This window comes from Microcaecilia unicolor, chromosome 2 (assembly GCF_901765095.1).
Source record: "Microcaecilia unicolor chromosome 2, aMicUni1.1, whole genome shotgun sequence".
In the NCBI taxonomy this organism is placed as follows: domain Eukaryota; kingdom Metazoa; phylum Chordata; class Amphibia; order Gymnophiona; family Siphonopidae; genus Microcaecilia; species Microcaecilia unicolor.
Window position 1 is genome coordinate 306,791,453 of NC_044032.1, and position 19,582 is coordinate 306,811,034.

Consider the following 19,582-nt stretch of genomic DNA (forward strand, 5'->3'; position numbering starts at 1 on the left):
AATGGATGCTCACACCACCATAGATCCTCTCAGGTTAGGAGAGATCATGAGCTCCATGTGCTCCATGTGCTTCATGTGCTGCATCTAAACCCCCACAGGAAGTTGCATAGCTGTGTGACCTCTCTAAGTAATTCACATCAGAGGTCACAGAGTAATCACAGAGAAATAATAGGTGACAGGCAATGCATGTAAAATACAATTACATTCCAACACCAGTAACCTGGTTCATAAAGCAGTTCTAGGCAGTCTAGCAAGTCAGTAGTAAAACAAGACATGCTCAAATGTCCTTCACTTTAACAAATATAGAACAAACAGCTTGTCCACAATTTTTCATGCAGATTCATTGTGGATAACCTGAAAACCTGAATGGCAAAGTGTCTAGCCCTATTTGAAAGTGGGCTCAGCCACTCTGGGGCAAGGGCCGCCTTTGTTGGTGCTAAATTCTTGATATTGTCATAATAGCTTCAAGAGGGTCATATAGCAAAATACAGCATAGGCAGTTTCAGTTCACAGAACAGATATGAGCTAGACTATCTCTTTAGACCCAATGGAAAGAGAAATGGAGAGGGCAACTTGCATGCAAAAAGAAGAAATCAAGCCAATAGAGTCCCAAAATATATAGGGAGGTGGATATTTGATCTGGAAGAGCCTATTACAGAGAACTACAAGATTACAGGGATTTGTAGTTGAAAGGTACAACCTTAATTAATAGTACTGACAATATAATCTGTTACAGATAACGCTCAACATATATTCATAAACAACAAACAGCCTGTCTCCATGCAAATGGGAGCAGAACAAACTTAGAAACTGCAATTGATATGCCCAGGTGAGATGTGTATAGCCTCAGTGGTATTTTAGAAAATGATCTGCTCACATGGAACACTTTCTAAAATGCATGTGGAAGTGCTTGCATATTTGCTTACAGCAGAATTAGTCATCTTAGAAAGATATACATTGACAAACTAGATAGAGGAACTTGACATCTTACTCATAGAACTTACACATGTACATTACACATGCAAGTTGGTGTTTTACAACTAACAAGCGCAGGTTACTTGAATATATGATGCTAATTAACAAGAGACAATCCTTTATTTATTTTAATTTTGGAGGAGGATATAAATAATGGGGGATTAAGAGGGTGGGGGGAGGAGTTCCCTGAATCTCTCCTGTGAAGGGCTGACGCAAATAAGCACTTTCTACAAATCTGCACATGCAAGGGAGCAAGCAGTACATCTCTACATTGGGGCAAACATATTCCCTTTCTGAAATGGGGTATATATGTGTAGATGTTGGTTCTGCCCAAGCCCCACCAAAACAATGTCATCTACACACACTACAGTTATACATGTATAAATTTGACATTTCTAAAATTCAATTTTGTATGAGATACAGTATATACACAGAAAAATTTACATATATATCAAAAAAGACCTAAATCAAAAATAATGGTGACTGTGAATTTAGAATGCAACATTCAAATGACATTCATTGGTGTTTTCATGATGCAGAACAAAGCTTTTTGCCTCAGGTACAAGCTTAGATTGTGAGCCCTCCAGGGACAGGGAAAATACTCAGTGTACCTATAACTCACCTTGAACTACTAGTGAAAAAGGTGTAAGCAAAATCCAAATAAATACAAATTTTCAAGCTGCCCATTCCTAATGAGCACCAACATATTCTGGCATAAAATTCTTAAACAACTTGACTATACTTCTATAGAAATAGACTCTCTGTTTATAAAATTGAACCCCATGCTTATGAAGAACAATAAGATATAAGAAGGATTAGCATTCCTTACCTTTGGATCATGTATTCCTGAAAGCTCTTCATAGATTTTCTCTCCTACCATGACAGCAGCTAGGTTGGCTGTGTATGTCGACAGACAAAACAAACAAAAAATAGCCCAAAGATTCATTAAAAACCTCCCAGTCCAACACTTGGGTGTTTTGATAGCAGCTGTTCTACCAAACAAGATAGCATAGCAGACATTCAATGCAGACGAGAAAGAGAAGACTTTATTCCTGTTCCGACCTTTTGGTGTCATCCCAAAAGGACTTTTCCATTCATAAAGGGTTAGGAATATTGCAGTGATGTGGAGAGATACAAATATCCCTAGCCACATTGTCCAGTGAAGTGGCCACATAAATGCTCCAATGGGAGCAGCAGTATCCTTGGTCCTTACCAAAATGCCCAAGCTGGTTGAAAAGAATGGGCTAGTGAAATCGATGACTTGACTGCGTGCTGTGTTAATACTAAATGATGTCACTGCTACATGAGCTGCCCCACTCAGAAGATCACCCACAAGACCTGTCCAGTGACCATTTTTAAAGGCCCCGTATTTTCCATCCCCAACAATGTACAGGTCAAAATTAAAGTTCATATCTTCAGCCAGCTTCTCCAACAGATCAATACAATAGCCATAGCAACACTTCTTGAATTCAATGGGCACTGTGTCATTGCCACTTTGCAAATTTTCAAATAAACTGTCAAGCACTGTTGAATCATTTGTCATTGGATCCAAACACAGCTGTCCTGCTGGGCAGTGTCCATCATCATCCACATTTCGTGTGAAGACAAAAGGGTGCTCTATTAGTGTTACCACTCGGAGATGCAACCTTGTAGGTTGCTGAAAATAATTCCTATGCCTATGTGTCTGATCTGGCCATATGCCATAGTCCATGATTATCTTTCCTTCTTGCCAGCTTCCTAGTCGCGTCCACATTGGATTTCCTATGGGATCATGCTGCAGGTTCCAGATGAAATAATGGCTTTCTGATTTAACGAAGGAGGAATCTGTAACTTTTATGTGACCGCTCAGACCACTAAACGTTGTGTTGGCTAGAAACCTATTGAAAAAAAAAGACATACATTAAGGATTTGAATCAAGCAGGAGAAACATTACCTATTGGGGCACTTTTGTATTTGTAAAATTGCAATAGTATGGAGAGCCACAGCATGGCTCAATTTGTATCCAGCCAATATTTTTAGGCAAGCACTAATGGGTCCTTGTTACTAAGGCGCACTAGTGTTTTTAGCACGCACTAATAATTAGGGCGCACTAAATGTGTGAGATACCCATATATTCCTATGGGCATCTCTAGTATTCAGCGCATCCTAATCAGTAGCGCATGCTAAAAAGGCTAGCGCCTTAGTAAAAGACCCCCTAAACTAGATAACATGAATAAGAAAATGGAAATTATAGTTACTGGCGCCCAGTGCTAAAAGTGAAAACCAAGTTTAGATAGGATGTGGAGAGGGGAATTCAGACATCCAGGTTGGGATGTGGAAACTTCCACTGTATTTTACAAGGCTCTGCCAAATACAGAGTTTCTTGTAAAATACATGTACGAATGTGCAGGATTACATGTCGATGACTACATGTCGATGTCTCCCTGTGATCAGTGGGAACAGTGATTTTTCAAAAGCAGCAGGTGCAGCGTTAGCTCATATGTGTATGGGAACAGCCTTTTTTAAATTACTGTTCCCTATTTCCATTCATACCTTGATCCAGCAGCATAAATTCCCCCACTTATCACCCCTTGGCATCTGATCTCTCCCCTCTGAATCACCAGCAACTATTCTTTCTCCCACCAGACCCCCCAATATCAAGATTCCCCACCTAACAACAAGAAACACTCATGCTCTCCCTCCTACCCCCAGCAGACTCCTAGACCTCAGGCCACCCAGCCCTCTGACATCAAGAAAGCCCTCATGGCCCCCTGGCTGACCCTTCCACCCCCACTCTGATGCCAACTGCAGCTCTTACCAGGGTTTCTGGTAGTCTTACTGTATTTGAAGCAGAAGTAATGCCCAGCCACTCCTGCTCATGGCAGCTCTGGGTTACAAACCAGCTTATTTTCGAAAGAGAAAGATGCCCATATTTCCACCCAAATCGGGAGATGGACGTCTTTCTCCCGTGGGCGAACAAATCGGTATAATCGAAAGCTGATTTTGGTCGTCTTCAACTGCATCCGTCGCAGGAATGAACAAAGTGGACGGGGGCGTGTTGGAGGCGTGGTGAAGGCGGTACTGGGGCTTGGTTATCGGCCGAGGAGAGATGGGAGTCTTTAGCTGATGATCGAAACAAGAAGGGCATTTTTGATGAGGATTTGGTCCGCTTTATTTGGACCCTTTTTTTTCAGGTCCAAGTCCCAAAAAAGTGCCCCAACTGACCAGATGACCACCGGAGGGAATCGGGGATCACCTCCCCTGAGTCCCCCAGTGGTCACTAACCCCCTCCCACCAAAAAAAACCCACTTTACAAACTTTTTTTCCCAGCCTGTATGCCAGCCTCAAATGCCGTACCCACCTCCATGACAGCAGAATGTGTTCTATCCTCTGACAGCCTTTCCCTGGTTCTTATGTGGCTCTCAGGTGAGTGTGACACCTTTTCTGTTATGCGCACTGCAGTCACATCAGCAATGCATTGTGGTGGGTGTAGGGTATTGGGCTCCGTGATTCCACTAGCTTGTGTTAAATGCTCACGATGTTGGTAGTTGGTAGGCTTTACTCCCATGCAGTGGCGTAGCCAGACTGCCAATTTTGGGTGGGCCTGAACCCAAAGTGGGTGGGCACAAAATTTTCTCTCTACCCCCCCCCCCCCCCAGCAAAATTTAGTCACACACAGATGCATTTGTCACACAGGGTAAAGTGCTGCTTTTCAGTGCATCCGATTTCAGACAATTTATTTAATAGCCTAATCCTTTTCAGTGAGCTTTCAGAGGCTAAAACCTCTTGTCTCAGGTCAGTATAATGCTGTTACGGTATCCTCTCCTGACCTAAGGAAGGAAGTATTGGTCTCTGAAACTTTATTAACACCATATTACTTTATCCTAAATTAAAAATAAAATTATTTTCTTTACCTTTGTTGTATGGCCATTTACTTTTTCTCATTGTGTTGCTCCCAGTCTCTAGATTCTGCTTTCCTTCATTTTCGCTTAACTCTTCTGCCAGGGTTTCCTGGCCATTTGTCATTTTTCTCTCCTTTTTCTTTGCTTTCTTCAATATTTTTCTGCCTCTCTCTGTGTCCAGATTTAATTCATTCTTACTATCCATTCTTTAATTTCCTTCATCTACTTATGGCTTTTCATCTTTTTCTCACCCTTGTTCTCCCCATGCCCCTTCCTCTTATTCTCCAATCTTTCACTACTCCCCCTTTCCATGCAGTAGCTCTCCTCTTTCTCTCCCCATCCTTCCAATAGTCTCCCCTCTTTCTTTCTGCATCCTTCCATCGTGTCACCTCTTTCTCCCTACCCTTCCATCCAGCGTCTTCCCTCTTTCTCTCCCCATCCTTCCACCCATCTACCCTCTCTCCTGATCCTTCCATCTAATGTCTCTCTCCCTCCTTCTAACCAGTGTCTATCTCTCTACCCTTTTCTGTTCAGTGTCCCTTGTCTCTCCACATCCTTCCAGTCTCTCCCCTTTTTCTCTGCATCCTTTCATCCATCTCCCCTCTTTCTCTGCCATCCTCCCATCTGTTTTCCCTCTCCCGATTCAGGCCCACCAGCCCCAGCTCCCATTGCCGGCCACTGCTGCTTTTCCTGATGAGCAGCAGGGCCAGCGCTACAAAAAGAAGAAGCGCTCAGCTGACTGAGCTGAGCGCCAACGCAAACCACGACTCGATGAGAAAAAATGTTTTTTAAAAAACACGGCACCGCAGGCAGCCTCGAAGCATTGGCTGCTGGCTCTGCAGGCTCCTCCCGTCTCTTACGTCACTGCCCCTGCTTCGCTCCAGGGGCAGTGACGTAAGAGACGGGCGGAGCCTGCAGAGCCAGCAGCCAATGCTTCGAGGCTGCCTGCGGTGCCGTGTTTTTTAAAAAACATTTTTTCTCATTGAGTCGTGGTTTGCGTTGGCGCTCAGCTCAGTCAGCTGAGCGCTTCTTCTTTTTGTAGCACCGGCCCTGCTGCTCATCAGGAAAAGCAGCAGTGGCCGGCAATGGGAGCTGGCGCTGGGCGGGCCTGGGCTGAAATTGGGTGGGCCTGGGCCCACCCAGGCCCACCCGTAGCTACGCCCCTGCTCCCATGGTGCTTTTCCCTCTACTTACTGGGTCAGAGTGTGCCCTGTTTTGTTTCCGGTAGTCCATGAGGTAGTGGCCATTTTTGTAAGCCAGTTTTAGATCCCTTTCATGTGTTAGCCACGTTACAGAACTTAGTTCTTCCCTTGAATGTTGCTGAAAGAGGGCATTGTACAGCATTCTGCCAGCTCTGACCTACTGCTAATCTCAGTACCAGGGAGACTCTCTTTGCCAGTGGGGCACAACCTCTGATCTACAGTTAACTGTGAGTAAACATGCTTATTCCAATAAAGGACGTTTTCGGAGACATTAGTCTTCAGGTGTCAACTGGTGTGCCAAGGTTCTACAGCAGCAACAAGTCCTAGAGGCCTGCATGTATGCAGGTCCCTGGAGCACTTTTAGTGGGTACCGCAGTGCACTTCAGGCAGGCAGACCCAGGCCCATCCCCCCTACCTGTAACACTTGTGCTGGTAAATGGGAGGCCTCCAAAACCCACTGTACCCACATGTAGGTGCCCCCTTCACCCCTAAGATCTATGGTAGTGTTGTACATTTGTGGGTAGTGGGTTTTGGGTGAGGGGGTTGGGGGCTCATCACCCGTGGTAAGGGAGCTATGCATGTGGGAGCTGTTTCTGAAGTCCACCGCACTGACCTCTAGGGTGCCCAGTTGGTGTCCTGGCATGTCAGGGGGGCCAGTGTACTACGAATCCTGGCCCCTCCCATGACCAAATGGCTCGGATTGGGACGTTTTTGAGCTGGCCGGTTTTAGTTTCCATTATCGCTAAAAAAACAAAACGCCAGCTTAGAAACTAACAAATCCATGGCATTTGGTCCGTACAAACCGTATTTTCGAAACAAAGATGTCTATTTTTTTCGAAAATACGGTCTGTCCCTCCTCTTCACGTACCCGTTTTCAGACATAGATACCCATGGAGATAGGCGTTTGCGTTCGCTTATGCCCCTCAAAATGTTATCCGTGACCCCTAGCAGTAATCTTGTGATATTGCCACTAGGGGCAGGCTGCTAAACATAACCTCACAGTACTTCCACTAGAGGCAGGTAGTCATTTCTTCCTTTATTAACTTAGATATAACACATATTTTAAGCCCTCTGAGGATAGAGAAATAACTGCTGATCATGATTGTAATTCACCTCAAACTATCACTGAAAAGATGTGAGCCAAATCCAAAATAAATAAACAAAAGAATAAATACAAATAACCCTCTCCCCCAGAGAAAAAGCTTAGATACTCACACACTGGATCAAGTAATTCTTTATGGGACAAATTAAGAACATTCTAGTAAAAAAAAATAGGTAGCTGATGATGATATAATTCTAGGTTTTATCACTAATTAAGCATTAAACCTGTCACACTGAGGATACTCATGCTTTATTCAGCTCCTGTGAGGCTCTACCACTGCAGACTAGAAAAGGACAGTAGCTGTAATTCATACTTATATCATGGTATGGTGCAGAAATTCTATTAATTCTACGTGACCTTAAATATTAGATAGCTATGCTTTTCATATTTACAGGGACTCATCTCACTCAACTTGATGGCATAGAAAAGATTTGTGGCAGGTAATATTCATCAGATTCACAGAAAATAAATATATGCATCATGAGATGAAACATGTGAATGGGAAACTGTTTTTCTCATAAAAGATCATATATAAAACCTGTCCTAACTAAATGGTATAAAATATATTCTCATTCTCATTTCTCAATTCTTGAACCGTATCTCTACTTTGATATGCATCAATATCTGGAATAGTGTGGAGAAAATGCAGTGAGCATATTCAAAAGCTGATGTCAGCACAAAGTGAAAGATACTTGTCTACACTCCAAATCCACATTCTGACTTATTTGAACCTCTTCAAAAATGAATGCCCTTATTTCACAGAAATATGTCAGGGGGAGAAAAGTGAGGAAGGAAATAAAATGGAACATGGGACTTGCAAATTTATGGTAACTTAGGAAAGTTCATTTTTATATTATTTATCAAATTAAACTCAAACAAAATTACAAGTATCCACTTGTGACAAGAAAGACAGGGTAATACAGTACAGAAAAAAATATTAGAGGAAGGTTCACTTTTAATATATGTAGTAGAGAATGACACGGGGACAAAGTTTGTCCCCATCCCCGCACCGTCCCCACAAACTCTGTCCCCGTCCCTTCCGCTCAAACTCTGTCCCTATCCACAGAAGCCTCGCAGTTTAACCACCATTAAGATTTACCTTTGGGTTTAAAAAGCGAAATCATGTGGATGTAAGGACTGCACAAACAAATTAAAACAAATGCCCTTAAAATGTAATAATACTGGACTGGTCTGGCAAGCAATAATGAAACAATGATGGAATATTCATTCACATAGCAAGCAATAATGAGCACTAATTTTTCTAATCATTCTACAACTCCAAGCACATTTAATTCTTTTCTCACTATACAAAACAGGGATCCACAGAAAAACTGAAATAGAGATCTCCCTCAAGAAAGCCAGACTCTGGAAGCAGTGTAAACACTGGTAAAAGAAAAACAGAAATGTATTTTCTCCTGCACTCTGGAAAATATAAAAATAGAAAAGACGTACATTTCACAAAGCAGGCACAGCTCAGTCCATAAAAAGCATTAAATAAAAATAATTATTTTCTACCTTTGTTGTCTGAGCACATTATTTTTCTAATTGGGCTGGTCCCAGTCTCTCTTTCATTTTCCACAAGTCAGTATTCTCTAAATTCTTTTCCACATTGGCGCTTCCATTTCTTCTCTCTCCGCTTGGCTTCTTCCTTTCCTTCTCTACATCTGTCTGGCAGTGACTTTTCATTTCATGTTTATCCCCCTTTCTCTCACCTTAGTCTCTGTTTCACTTCTCATCTACCTACTAGCTTTTACCATTGCTCCCTCTGTCTACTTAGTATCCAGTCTCCTAATCCCCTATTTTCCCCATCTTTCATCCACTTCCTTAGCCCCCATTCCCATCCTATTAGCCCTCATCTACCCTCCACTGGATCTCATCACCCTATCAGTCCCCAGCTTCATCCTTTTCTCTCTTTCATTCCTTTGCTTCCAAGTCCCTATACCCCATGCCCTTCCTTCCTCTTCCCCCCCCTTGCAAAGTCGTGTCACTCTCCTTCCCTCCCTTCTTCCTTCCCTCCAAGGGAAGTGTGGTGTTGCTTTCTCTCCATCCCCCCCCCCCCGCCCAAAGTCTAGTGACACTTTTCCTCCCCCCTCCCCACAAGGTCTTATGTCACTTTCCCTCTCTCCCCCTCCCAAGTTCAGTATTGCTATCCCAATCTTCCTGCCTCCCCCCCCCCCCCACAGGGTCGGTGTCACTCTCCCTCCCTCCGTTCCCACAAGGTCCGGTATTGCTCTCTCTCCCCCCGCCACTACTGGGTCCTATGTCGCAATTTCTGAGATTGATTTCTGGTTGTCACAGATGCTTCTTAATAGTGCCACCTCCTCTCTCAGGAGGTCTTTTACAAAGGAACAGTAGCATTTTTAGTGTGCACTAAACACTAGAGACGCCCATAGGAATATATGGACATCTATAGCATTTAGCGTGTGCTAAAAGTGCTACTATGCCTTTGTAAAAGGCCCACTCAGTTCTTGTACTTCTTTCATGAGAAATTCAATGCATTTAGCACATGAAGCCAGTCCCTCACCTTGGATCCAGCATTCAGTCTGGATAGAAGCAGATTCAGTCTGGACAGAATAGATTCTCACTCCATGACATCAGGGTACCTAAAAAGAAATGCTAATAGAATTGCCCCTGTAATTTGTGGTATATATGTCAAACCATTCTGAAAGTCAAACATCAGATAGCTCAACATTTGAGCAATTTGCATGTACAGTGGATAGAAGACCCCATGGTGTCCCACTGGATAGAAGCAGGACACTCTGTATGTGCATGATTTAAAATTTTTAGTGTTGTGTCAAGTGATTGGGCTGAGGGGAGGCAACATTCCGCTATGGCTTTCTATGAAAGAACAGCGTTATTTGGAATATAGTGGTATCTCATAGACTCAACAAAGAGGTTGACTGGCTAACCTGCTTATTTTCGAAGGAGAAGGCCAGCCATCTTCCGACACAAATCGGGAGATGGCCGGCCTTCTCCTAATGTCGACCAAATCGGTATAATCAAAAGCTGATTTTGGACTGCTTCAACTGCTTTCCGTCACAGGACCAGCCAAAGTTAAAGGGGGCGTGTTGGAAGTGTACCAATGGCGGGATGGGGGCGTGGTTAAGAGATGGCCGGCCTCAGCTGATAATGGAAAAAAGAAGGCCGGCTCTGACGAGCATTTGGCCGACTTTACTTGGTCCTTTTTTGTTCATGTCCAAGCCTCAAAAATGTGCCCTAAATGACCAGATGACCACCGAAGGGAATCAGGGATCACCTCCCCTTACTCCCCAAGTGGTCACCAACCCCCTCCCACCCAAAAAAAGCCAACATTTTTTTGCCAGCCTCTATGCCAGCCTGAAATGTCATACCCAGCTCCATCACAGCACTATGCAGGTCCCTGGAGCAGTTTTTAGTGGGTACTGCAGTGCACTTCAGGCAGGCGGACCCAGGCCCATTCCCTCCCTACCTGTTATACTTGTGCTGGTAAATGGGAGCCCTCCAATACCCACCACAAACCCACTGTACCCACATGTAGGTGCCCCCCATTCACCCATAAGGGCTATGGTAGTGGTGTACAGTTGTGGGGAGTGGGTTTTGGGGGGGTTGGGGGGCTCAGCACACAAGGCAAGGGTGCTATGCAGCTGGGAGCAATTTGTGAAGTCCACTGCAGTGCCCCCTAGGGTGCCCTGTTGGTGTCCCGGCATGTGAGAGGGACTAGTGCACTACAAATGCTGGCTCCTTCCATGACCAAATGCCTTGGATTTGGCTAGGTTTGAGAGAGCCGCCATTAGTTTCCATTATCGGCGAAAACCAATGGCGGCCATCTCTAACGGCAGCGATCTCTAAGGGCAGGCCAAATGTTGAGATTTGGGCGTCCTCGACCGTATTATCGAAACGAAAGATGGCCGGCCATCTTGTTTCAATAATACAGTCGGGTACGCCGCTTGACAGGGTCAGCGTTAGAGATGGCCACCCTTATAGATGGCCGGCCCCATTCGATTATGCCCCTCTAAGTGTGTAGGTAGCTTGATTTATTTGTTATTTAAATGCTGGATTTCTGGCAGGCTCCATACGAATGTGCAAAAGTCCTTTGGTCTGCCCGCTGTGTCATGTGTGAGCCTGGCGTGGAGTTTCAACCGTCCATTTGTCTATGAGATGGTACAAGGTATAGTTTGAATGTTATACTTAATATTTCAGGGTTTGTGTTGAATTATATAAGGAAAGGAGAATGTTATAGTGACTGGTATCAGATATCCGATACCTGATGACACCTTGATGAGCAAAACATGGACCCTGTTAGGTTCAGTGACTGTTGAAGATGGGTTCAAATGTCAGCATTATTGCCCTGATGATATTCAAGTAGAAGGCCATGGCACCTGACTGTCTATAGAATTGTGGGATTGTTATAACTTGGAAGTGACTCTGTATCTTGATATATTGACTTTGGATCATATTTGGATATATCATGGTGCACCGCGTCAGTTTGGTCCGAAGCAATGTGGCCTTTTTTGATACGTTGTTGAAGGACTGCTGAGATAAGCACATCATTTCTTGTTATGACTCTTTTTTTTTTTTTTTTTTTTTTTTCCCCCTGTTGAGCGGAAGGGTTGCGGGCTATTATGGGTTTATTATAAAGGGTATTGTGATGTTACATATTTAGTGGCAAAACATGTTTGTGAGGTGTGGGTAGCAGCACTAAACAGAGAAGATTTTATATGCTTATACAATTTTATGTAGAAGTGTGCACTTTGTAATAAATATTTTGCAATAAGTCATAGTTGTGGTAGTAGAGTGTGTGGTATAGACAATACAACTATATTGGAATTGTTTTACCCATTTGTGACATTTGTCTTTATTTTCTGTGGAATCCCACTATGGGGACTGTGAAAGGATATATTTATATATTTTTAACTGTTTCATTAATTCATTTGGAGTGATACTTGTCCTTTTCTATCCTATTTTCTGTACAAGTTTCTTAGTTTATCTAGCTTATAAACGTTTAAATAATCTAACAAAAAACAAAACTTATGTATCTAAATTTTTCTTTAATTGTCTGTTGAAAGTCATACAGATTTTCAGTAGTGCTACTCATCCAAGTGGTGCCACCGAAAGTTCATATATAACTTTAAGGATAATGTATCTGCTTAATCTTATAACTTCTGTTTGAGTGGTACCACTTGGACGGAGGAGGTATTCTATTAGTGGTTGCATATTGTGTCATATACGGATAACTTTTTAGCTGCTCTGAAATGCCCCTAAATGAGTAACTTTAGCCATTTAGCAAGTGTAGATTGCAATTTCGGTTTTGTTTGGGTTATTTTTAGTTTCTTTCAATCCCCTTTTTAATAAACAATATGTAACAGTATACATAATCACAAAAATGACCATTCACAGGGGGTCAAGATGGTAACCTAGAGAGCAGACGCCTTTGACCAACTCTTTCTACTTTGAATAATGCCTAAGAACGACTGAGAAAACCTGTCCCCCCCCCCCCTGTTTCGGGAAAAGCAGTAAGTATCCCTTCATTGCAGCAAAAAATTGAGAAGTACAGTGTACATTTATTTATTATTTATTTATTGGTCATTTATATCCCACATTTTCCCACTCATGCAGGCACAATGTGGCTTACAAAAAATTAGGCAAATATACAAACAAGCAGAAATACAGTGCAGAGGAGACAGAGGATAGACGGTGGGAAAAATAACTAGCAACAGAAAGCTGAGCAGGGTGGGGAGCAGGAGGGGGTTATCAATTTGCGGAGTAATTAGGGGAGTAGGTTTTGGTAAAGAAGTGGGTTTTCAGCAGCTTCTTGAAAAGGCTATGGTCCATTTGTGCTTTAAGGTGCTGCTGGAGAGCATTCCAGGATTTAGGGCACCAGTAGCGGAAGGAAGAGGTGAAAATCCTATTGTACTTGACACCCTTACAATTTGGGAAGTGTAGGTGGAGATATGTCCTTGCAGCAGGCGTGGCATTCCTGGGTGGAAGGTCGATGAATGGGAGCATGTACTCCGGAGCTAACCCATAGATGATTTTGTGGGTTATGGAGCAGAGCTTAAAAGTGATGCGCTCCTTTACAGGTAGCCAGTGGAGTCTGAAGCGCAGAGGCTTGGCATGAGCATAATGATGTTCTCACAGAATCAGTCTCGCAGCAGTGTTCTGGACTGTCTGGAACTTTTTCAGTAAGGAGATCTTGCAGCCCACATAAATTCCGCTACAGTAATCCAGGTGGGAGAGAACCAGCCAGTGCACAAGGGTATGCAATATGGTATATGGTAATGAGGCATCGTATGCGTCTTAGCCTCCACATAGCACGAAACATGCACGTGATTATCCAACTGGAGGTGCTGGTCCAGGTGCACTCCCAAGAGTCGCAGACTGTTGGAAATTGGGAGAGAGTAGCCCTTTAGTGGTAGCATTGAGTCGGTTATCTGGGCATAGGTGGACAAAAGAATGAGACATGAGTTTTTTCCTTGTTTAGTTTAAAGCAAAACATCTGAGCCCAATGTGAAATGGTGGAGAGGCAAGAGTCGATGCGATCAGCGATTTCCGATATGGTGGTATGGAAGGGGATGCAGATAGTAATATCGTCCGCATAGATGAAAGGATTTAGGTCTAGTTGTGCTAGGGTGGAGGCTAGAGGTGTCAGCATAATATTAAATAAGGATGGTGAAAGGGGGGAGCCCTGTGGTACCCCGCAAGAGGCTTTCCACGGTGAAAAGAGAGCGGAGTTCGCTGTGACCTGGTAGGTTCTAGTGGTCAGGAAGCACTCGAACCAGTGCAGAACAGATCCTCCTATGCCGTATGAGTCTAGTAAATGTAATAGTAGTTCATGGTCCACCATATCGAAGGCACTTGACATGTCAAATTGGAGCAGAAGTACTTTCCTTCCGATGGCCAATTCTTGTTTAAAGTTTGAGAGGAGGGTGACTAGAACAGTTTCTGTACTATATTGAGCACAGAAGCCTGACTGTGAGTAGTGAAGGATGCCATGGTCAGCCAGGAAGTCATTAAGCTGAGCGTTTACCATACTCTCCATTAGTTTGGTGAACAAAGGTATTGAAGCCACTGGATGGTAGTTAGAGATAACATCTGGCTTTGTCTGTTGGTTCTTCGGTATGGGGGTGAGGAGAATGTTACCATGGCCTGATGGGAAGGAATCCGAGCTTAACATAAAGTTTAGGTAGCAGGTCAGATCTTTGATAAAACACTTCGGGGAGGCTTTTAGAAGATGGGCCGGACAGACATCCAATCTACAATGTTTATTGGAGAACTTTCGTAAAGCAGAGGATACGTTGTCGGGTAATAGACGATTAAAATTAGTCCAAGTGCGATCAGCCGGGCAGAAATCTGTAGGCTTAACCAAGGAATCCAAGAAGTCATCTACATCCGAAAAACAACTAACAGTCGAAGACCGTAAGGTTAAGATTTTCTCTTTAAAGTAGGTGGCAAGTTGGGTGGCAGACAGAGTAACAGAACTGGGGACTTCCAGTTTACGGGTATCAAGGAAGGAGCTTAGCAGCTGATACAGCTTTTGTATGTCACGGCCAGCAGACTGCAATTTGCTTGCTTGCCGGATTGCATATTTATATTTGCGGTGACAGGTTTTCCAGGCCTCCAGGGTCAGGTCTGTTTTCCGTTTATGCCAAGCTCGTTCTAGTCTTCTCGCCTCAGTCTTCAAGGCTCTAAGGTAAGCAGAGTACCAGGGTGTTGAGTTGCAGAAAATAGAAGTTTTAAGATATAAAGGCGCAATGGAATCTAGCACTGACTTGCATTTATTTTCCCAGTCAGAGAGGTAGGTAGGCGAGTTTGGTAGTAACTCCCTGTCAGTAGTATAGATAGCCTTCCAGAATAGGCAGGGATCAATGGTGCCTCTAGAATAATGCTGGAGGATCTTGTGGGTCTTGGGGAGGCCTGAGCGTTGCCAATGCAAGGTGAATTGCAATTTGTAATGGTCTGACCAGGGTGTTTCAACCCATCCGGCATCATGCAGGGAAAAAAGTTGTTCGTCCAAAAATTTAAAGGAGAGGAGATCCAAAGAATGCCCTTTACAGTGAGATGGACCAGGCATGGGGCATTCGAGGTCCCAAAATCGAAGAAAGTCTAAGAACTGGATGGTGTCCGGCAAAGTGGAGTGTTCTAAGTGGAGTTTGAGGTCACCCAATAGGAGTATATTCGAGTTGTCCAAGCAGATGTGAGAGAGAAAATCCAGTAGCTCAGATTGACTACTAGACCAAGGAACCAGTGGTCTATAGAACAACACACAGACTAGGTGGTCATGAAGAGAGGAATGATGGACGTTGACTGCTGCGATTTACCATCTCCCAGGGCAGTCCTTTTAGTGGAAGGGGTTTTGCAGGATTTTTCTTTCTTTTTGGGAAGTAGCTTTTTGCTATCCCCTGAGAGCCAATCCCGCATTGAGCCAATAGTCTGATTACAAAGCTGTCTTTCTGTTTTAGAGTTTGCTGGCAGCGATTCAGAATGCTCTGCTCATGCTGACATCGGAGTCTGATGCAACTTCCTGTTTCCGTATAGGCTGGAAGGTTAGTCAGAAGGCTCCGATATTGGCATGAACAACATGGTGTGAAACATGCTCGCCGCCGGCAGCAACCTCTAAAACAAGAAGACAGCTTTGAAAAAGTATGTGGGGGGGGGGGGGGTCGGGTGGGGAGAGGGAGGAAAGGAAGTCATCATGCATTAGAGAAGGAGTGAAAGGGAGAGAAGCCTGATTGCAGTGGGGGGGGGGGGGGGGGGGGGAGAAAAGCTGGACTACTGATGGGTGGGTGGGATGGGGAATTTGTATTCTCTATTTGGTGAGGGTCTGTCTGTCACTGTGTTTTGCCTGTGACCAAAGTGCAGTATGTTGTTTGCATCTAAGGCCCAGTGTAATATTTGTAGTGTTGCCTATTCATAGATAGGGTTATTGCTATTTGAATCTTAGGAATTAGTGCTACTGTTATATGTCAGTTTGCTACATGTATGGTGAAATGGAATTTTTTCAGGTTTTGTATTTTATAGTGTGCTTGGTACTGGAGAGATTTATGCTGCTGTTGCTCAGATGACATTAGAATTAGAATATCTTTGTTTGGTGACTTCCAAGGAGAAATGTCCTACCTGTTGTTGGAAAGAGGTAGGATTTTTGTAGATACAGAGCGTGTTTACATTTAACTCATAAGAACTGTTATACTGTGTCAGACCAAAGGTTTTTGGAAATTTAAGTATACCTCTGACCCAATACAGCTACTTTGCCCTCAATGGCAAAAGGAAGCAAGCAGGGCCGCTGAGAGACAAAGCCAGGCCCGGGGCAAATAATCTTAAAGGCCGCACTGTCACCCCCCTCACCCCACATCATAAGTCAAAAGTAAAAATGTTGATAATATTTATAATTTAATATATTGTAACAATTATATAATTAATTTGTTGACCAAATATTCTGTAAAGCTTGAAATTATCATTGTCTCTATATACACATATATGTATTTGTATTCTATGTTGGAAGCTATACAGTATACAGAGTGTGAATTATCAACCTGCTGCAGGTGGGGATTTACTTTTAATACCTTCCTATATCAAACATCATACTATTGCTACCTACCTCAGTCTGCAGACTAGTGCTCCCCCCTGCTTGGAGAGGGACCAGTTGTCTGTCTGTCTGTTTCCTCCTGCTGCTGCGCTGTGCCGCTCCCGCTCTGAGTTATCGATTTGCAAATTTCACGTTAATAATGCATTAACCACCCCTCCCCCCGTGGCCTGTCTTCTCTCTGCCGCCACAGCGCCTGCACAGATCTAAGTAGTAGTCAGGAGGAACCGAAGCAGAAAGGAAGAATTTAAGAGTGGACAAGGACCTGCAATGGCTGGATGCAGTAGCGGCAGAGAAGAGAACATGTTACATTGTGTTAATGCGATAACCCTGAGGATGGAGAGGAGACCAATGAATTGCAGCCTTGAGCCTTCTTCTGCCTGCTCGGCCTGCCTTGCACCCTTGACACTGTGGGAACTTGTCAGCCTTCTTGTTTGCTGAATGCCATCGGTGACTCGACACAGCAGCATTGCAGCGCTGGGCCCCCTTCAGAGGCCCAGGTCCAGGGAGCCTTGCCTCCCCGTCTTGGCGGCTCTGGAGCAAGTGCTTCAGCAAAAATAGACACTTGCTTCCTTTTGCCATTGCAGGGCAGTACTTCTTCATGTCTCCTGGCTGCAGTGGCATAGCCAAGGGTGGGCCTGGATGGGCCTAGGTCTACCCACTTTGGACTCAGGCCCACCCAGTAGCAGCACACCTATGATGTGGCTGGCAGGGATCCCCAAACCCCACCAGCCGAAAACTCCCAGCAACTGTCCCTCCTGCATACCTTGTAAATAGCAGATCTTCACCTGCAGCGACTAATACATACTGCTCACACCAGCCCTCCCTCTGATGTATTCTCGACTATGCGGAAATAGGAAGTTGCATTAGAGGGAAGGGTGTGGGGCCAACATGAGCAGTGTGTATTAGTTGTTGCTCGCTGCCGGTGAAAATCTGCTATTTAAAAGGTATGCGGTGGGGGGGGGGGGGGGCGTGGGAGAGAATGTTTGACAGACCATATGGTATGCAGGTGAGAAAGAGAGAGACCAAATCACTTTGTGGGACAAAGTGGAGTTCTGCCCACCCATCTTAGGCCCAGGCCCAGCCAAAATTGTGTGCCTGGCTACGCCCCTGCCTGGCTGACAATTTCTGAGGAGAACACTATGGATTCAAATGAGTAAATGTTGAGAAAAACACTGATTAGTCCAGGATTTTATTGATAATGTTTAGATTTGTACTACTGTGGGTGATATTCCTTAATTACATTTTTTTAATTAAATAAATGAATTTTACAAGTATATGCAACAAGCAAGAACAAAAAGTAATCCACAGGAAAAGTTATGAAATCAAACAAAAGTGCATGCAAATTGGAAGTAAAAGTCTCAAAGACGCTGAAAGCTTGGTAGGTAATACAGAGCGATATAGATCTAAGCAGATCTCAACTTCATCATATGCAAAAACCTTCCGGCACCATCAGCCAAGTGCTATGCAAAACACAAAATATGTAGTGCTTAAACATGTATAATACAACGTCAAAAAGCAACTTATCTTAAATACAACTTCAGTTAGATAGATAATGATGTTAACTTGCCCCCAGGCCAATTCAGCCTTTCCCCTGGCCCCATCCACTTCCGCCCATGGGCCCACCCACTTCCGGTCATGGCCCTGCCCCATCCCGCCCCCAGTTCTACTTCCTTTTTGTCTACAAATTAAGCCCTGCTACTAGCCAGCATGTTTAGAAGACAAGCAACCAATAAGAAGCCTCTCATAAACCACAGGGAGTTGTACATGTGCTCTGAAGGAGCCCATCAATAAAAAAAAACCCTACAAAATTACATAGATCTATAGTCTAAGGGCACAATTTCATCTCTTAAAGACACAGGCACTGAATACTCTATAAAAACATGCAGCCTGCTTCCATGTATATAGGGGCAGGACAGCGGATCTTGTCAGACAAATCTGATTAATTTCTTTGACTGGATGACCAGAGAGTTAGATTGATGGAGAGCGCTAAGTGTGTGTGGTGTACTTAGAGTTTAGCAAAGCCTTTGACATGGTTCACAGGGTTAGACATTCCTGATGGTGTGGATAACATGAGGAGGTACCTAGCAAAGCTTGAAGAATGATCAAGAATTTGGCAGCTAAAATGTAATCCTAAAAAAAATGCAGGATTATGCATTTGGACTACAAAAACTCAAGGGAGTGGTCTGGTTTAGGGGGTGAATACTTCTCTGAACAAGAGGAGCAGAATTTGAGGGTGATCATGTGTAATGATCTTAAGGTGGCAAAACAGGTAGAAAAGATAACAACAAAAGTCATAAGATGTTTGACTGACTGCATAGGGAGAAGAATGGCCAGCAGGAAAAGGGAGGTGATAATGCTTCTGTATGTCTTTGGTGAGACTTCATTTAAAGTACTGCGTACAATTCTGAAGACAGCATATTCGAAAAGATATATACAGGATGAAGTAGGTCCAGAGGGCGGAGACTACAATAGTCAGTGGCCTCCAATGTAAATTGTATTGAGACAGACTTAAAGATTTCAATATGTGCACTCTGGAAGAAAGGAGGGAGATGGGAAGTATGATAGAGGCATTTGAATACCTCTGTGGCATAAATGAAAGGAAGTTCTGGAATATGGGGGCATAGGATGAAGGTGAAAGAGGACAGACTTAGGACTAACCTGAGGAAATACAGCTTCAAGGAAAGGGTGGTGTATTTGTGGAACAGCCTCTATAGTGGAGGTGGTGGAAATGAAGACTGTATATGAATTCAAGAAAGCTTAGGATAAGGACACATGGAGGGGCATTTTCGAAAGAAACGTCCAAGTTGCGATTTGGATGTCTTTGCAAAACGTCAAAATCTGGGGGCAGGGAAAACCGTAT

The 19,582-nt window shown here is 43.8% G+C and overlaps 1 protein-coding gene across 1 annotated transcript in view; it reads right to left on the reverse strand.

Moving 5' to 3' along the window:
* Positions 1-19,582, reverse strand: part of GRIN3A (glutamate ionotropic receptor NMDA type subunit 3A) — a 369,769-nt gene that overhangs the window by 173,280 nt on the left and 176,907 nt on the right. Inside the window, exon 4 of the mRNA XM_030194309.1 lies at positions 1,805-2,852. Coding sequence (XP_030050169.1) covers positions 1,805-2,852 — 1,048 coding nt within the window. The remainder of the gene's footprint in view (positions 1-1,804; positions 2,853-19,582) is intronic.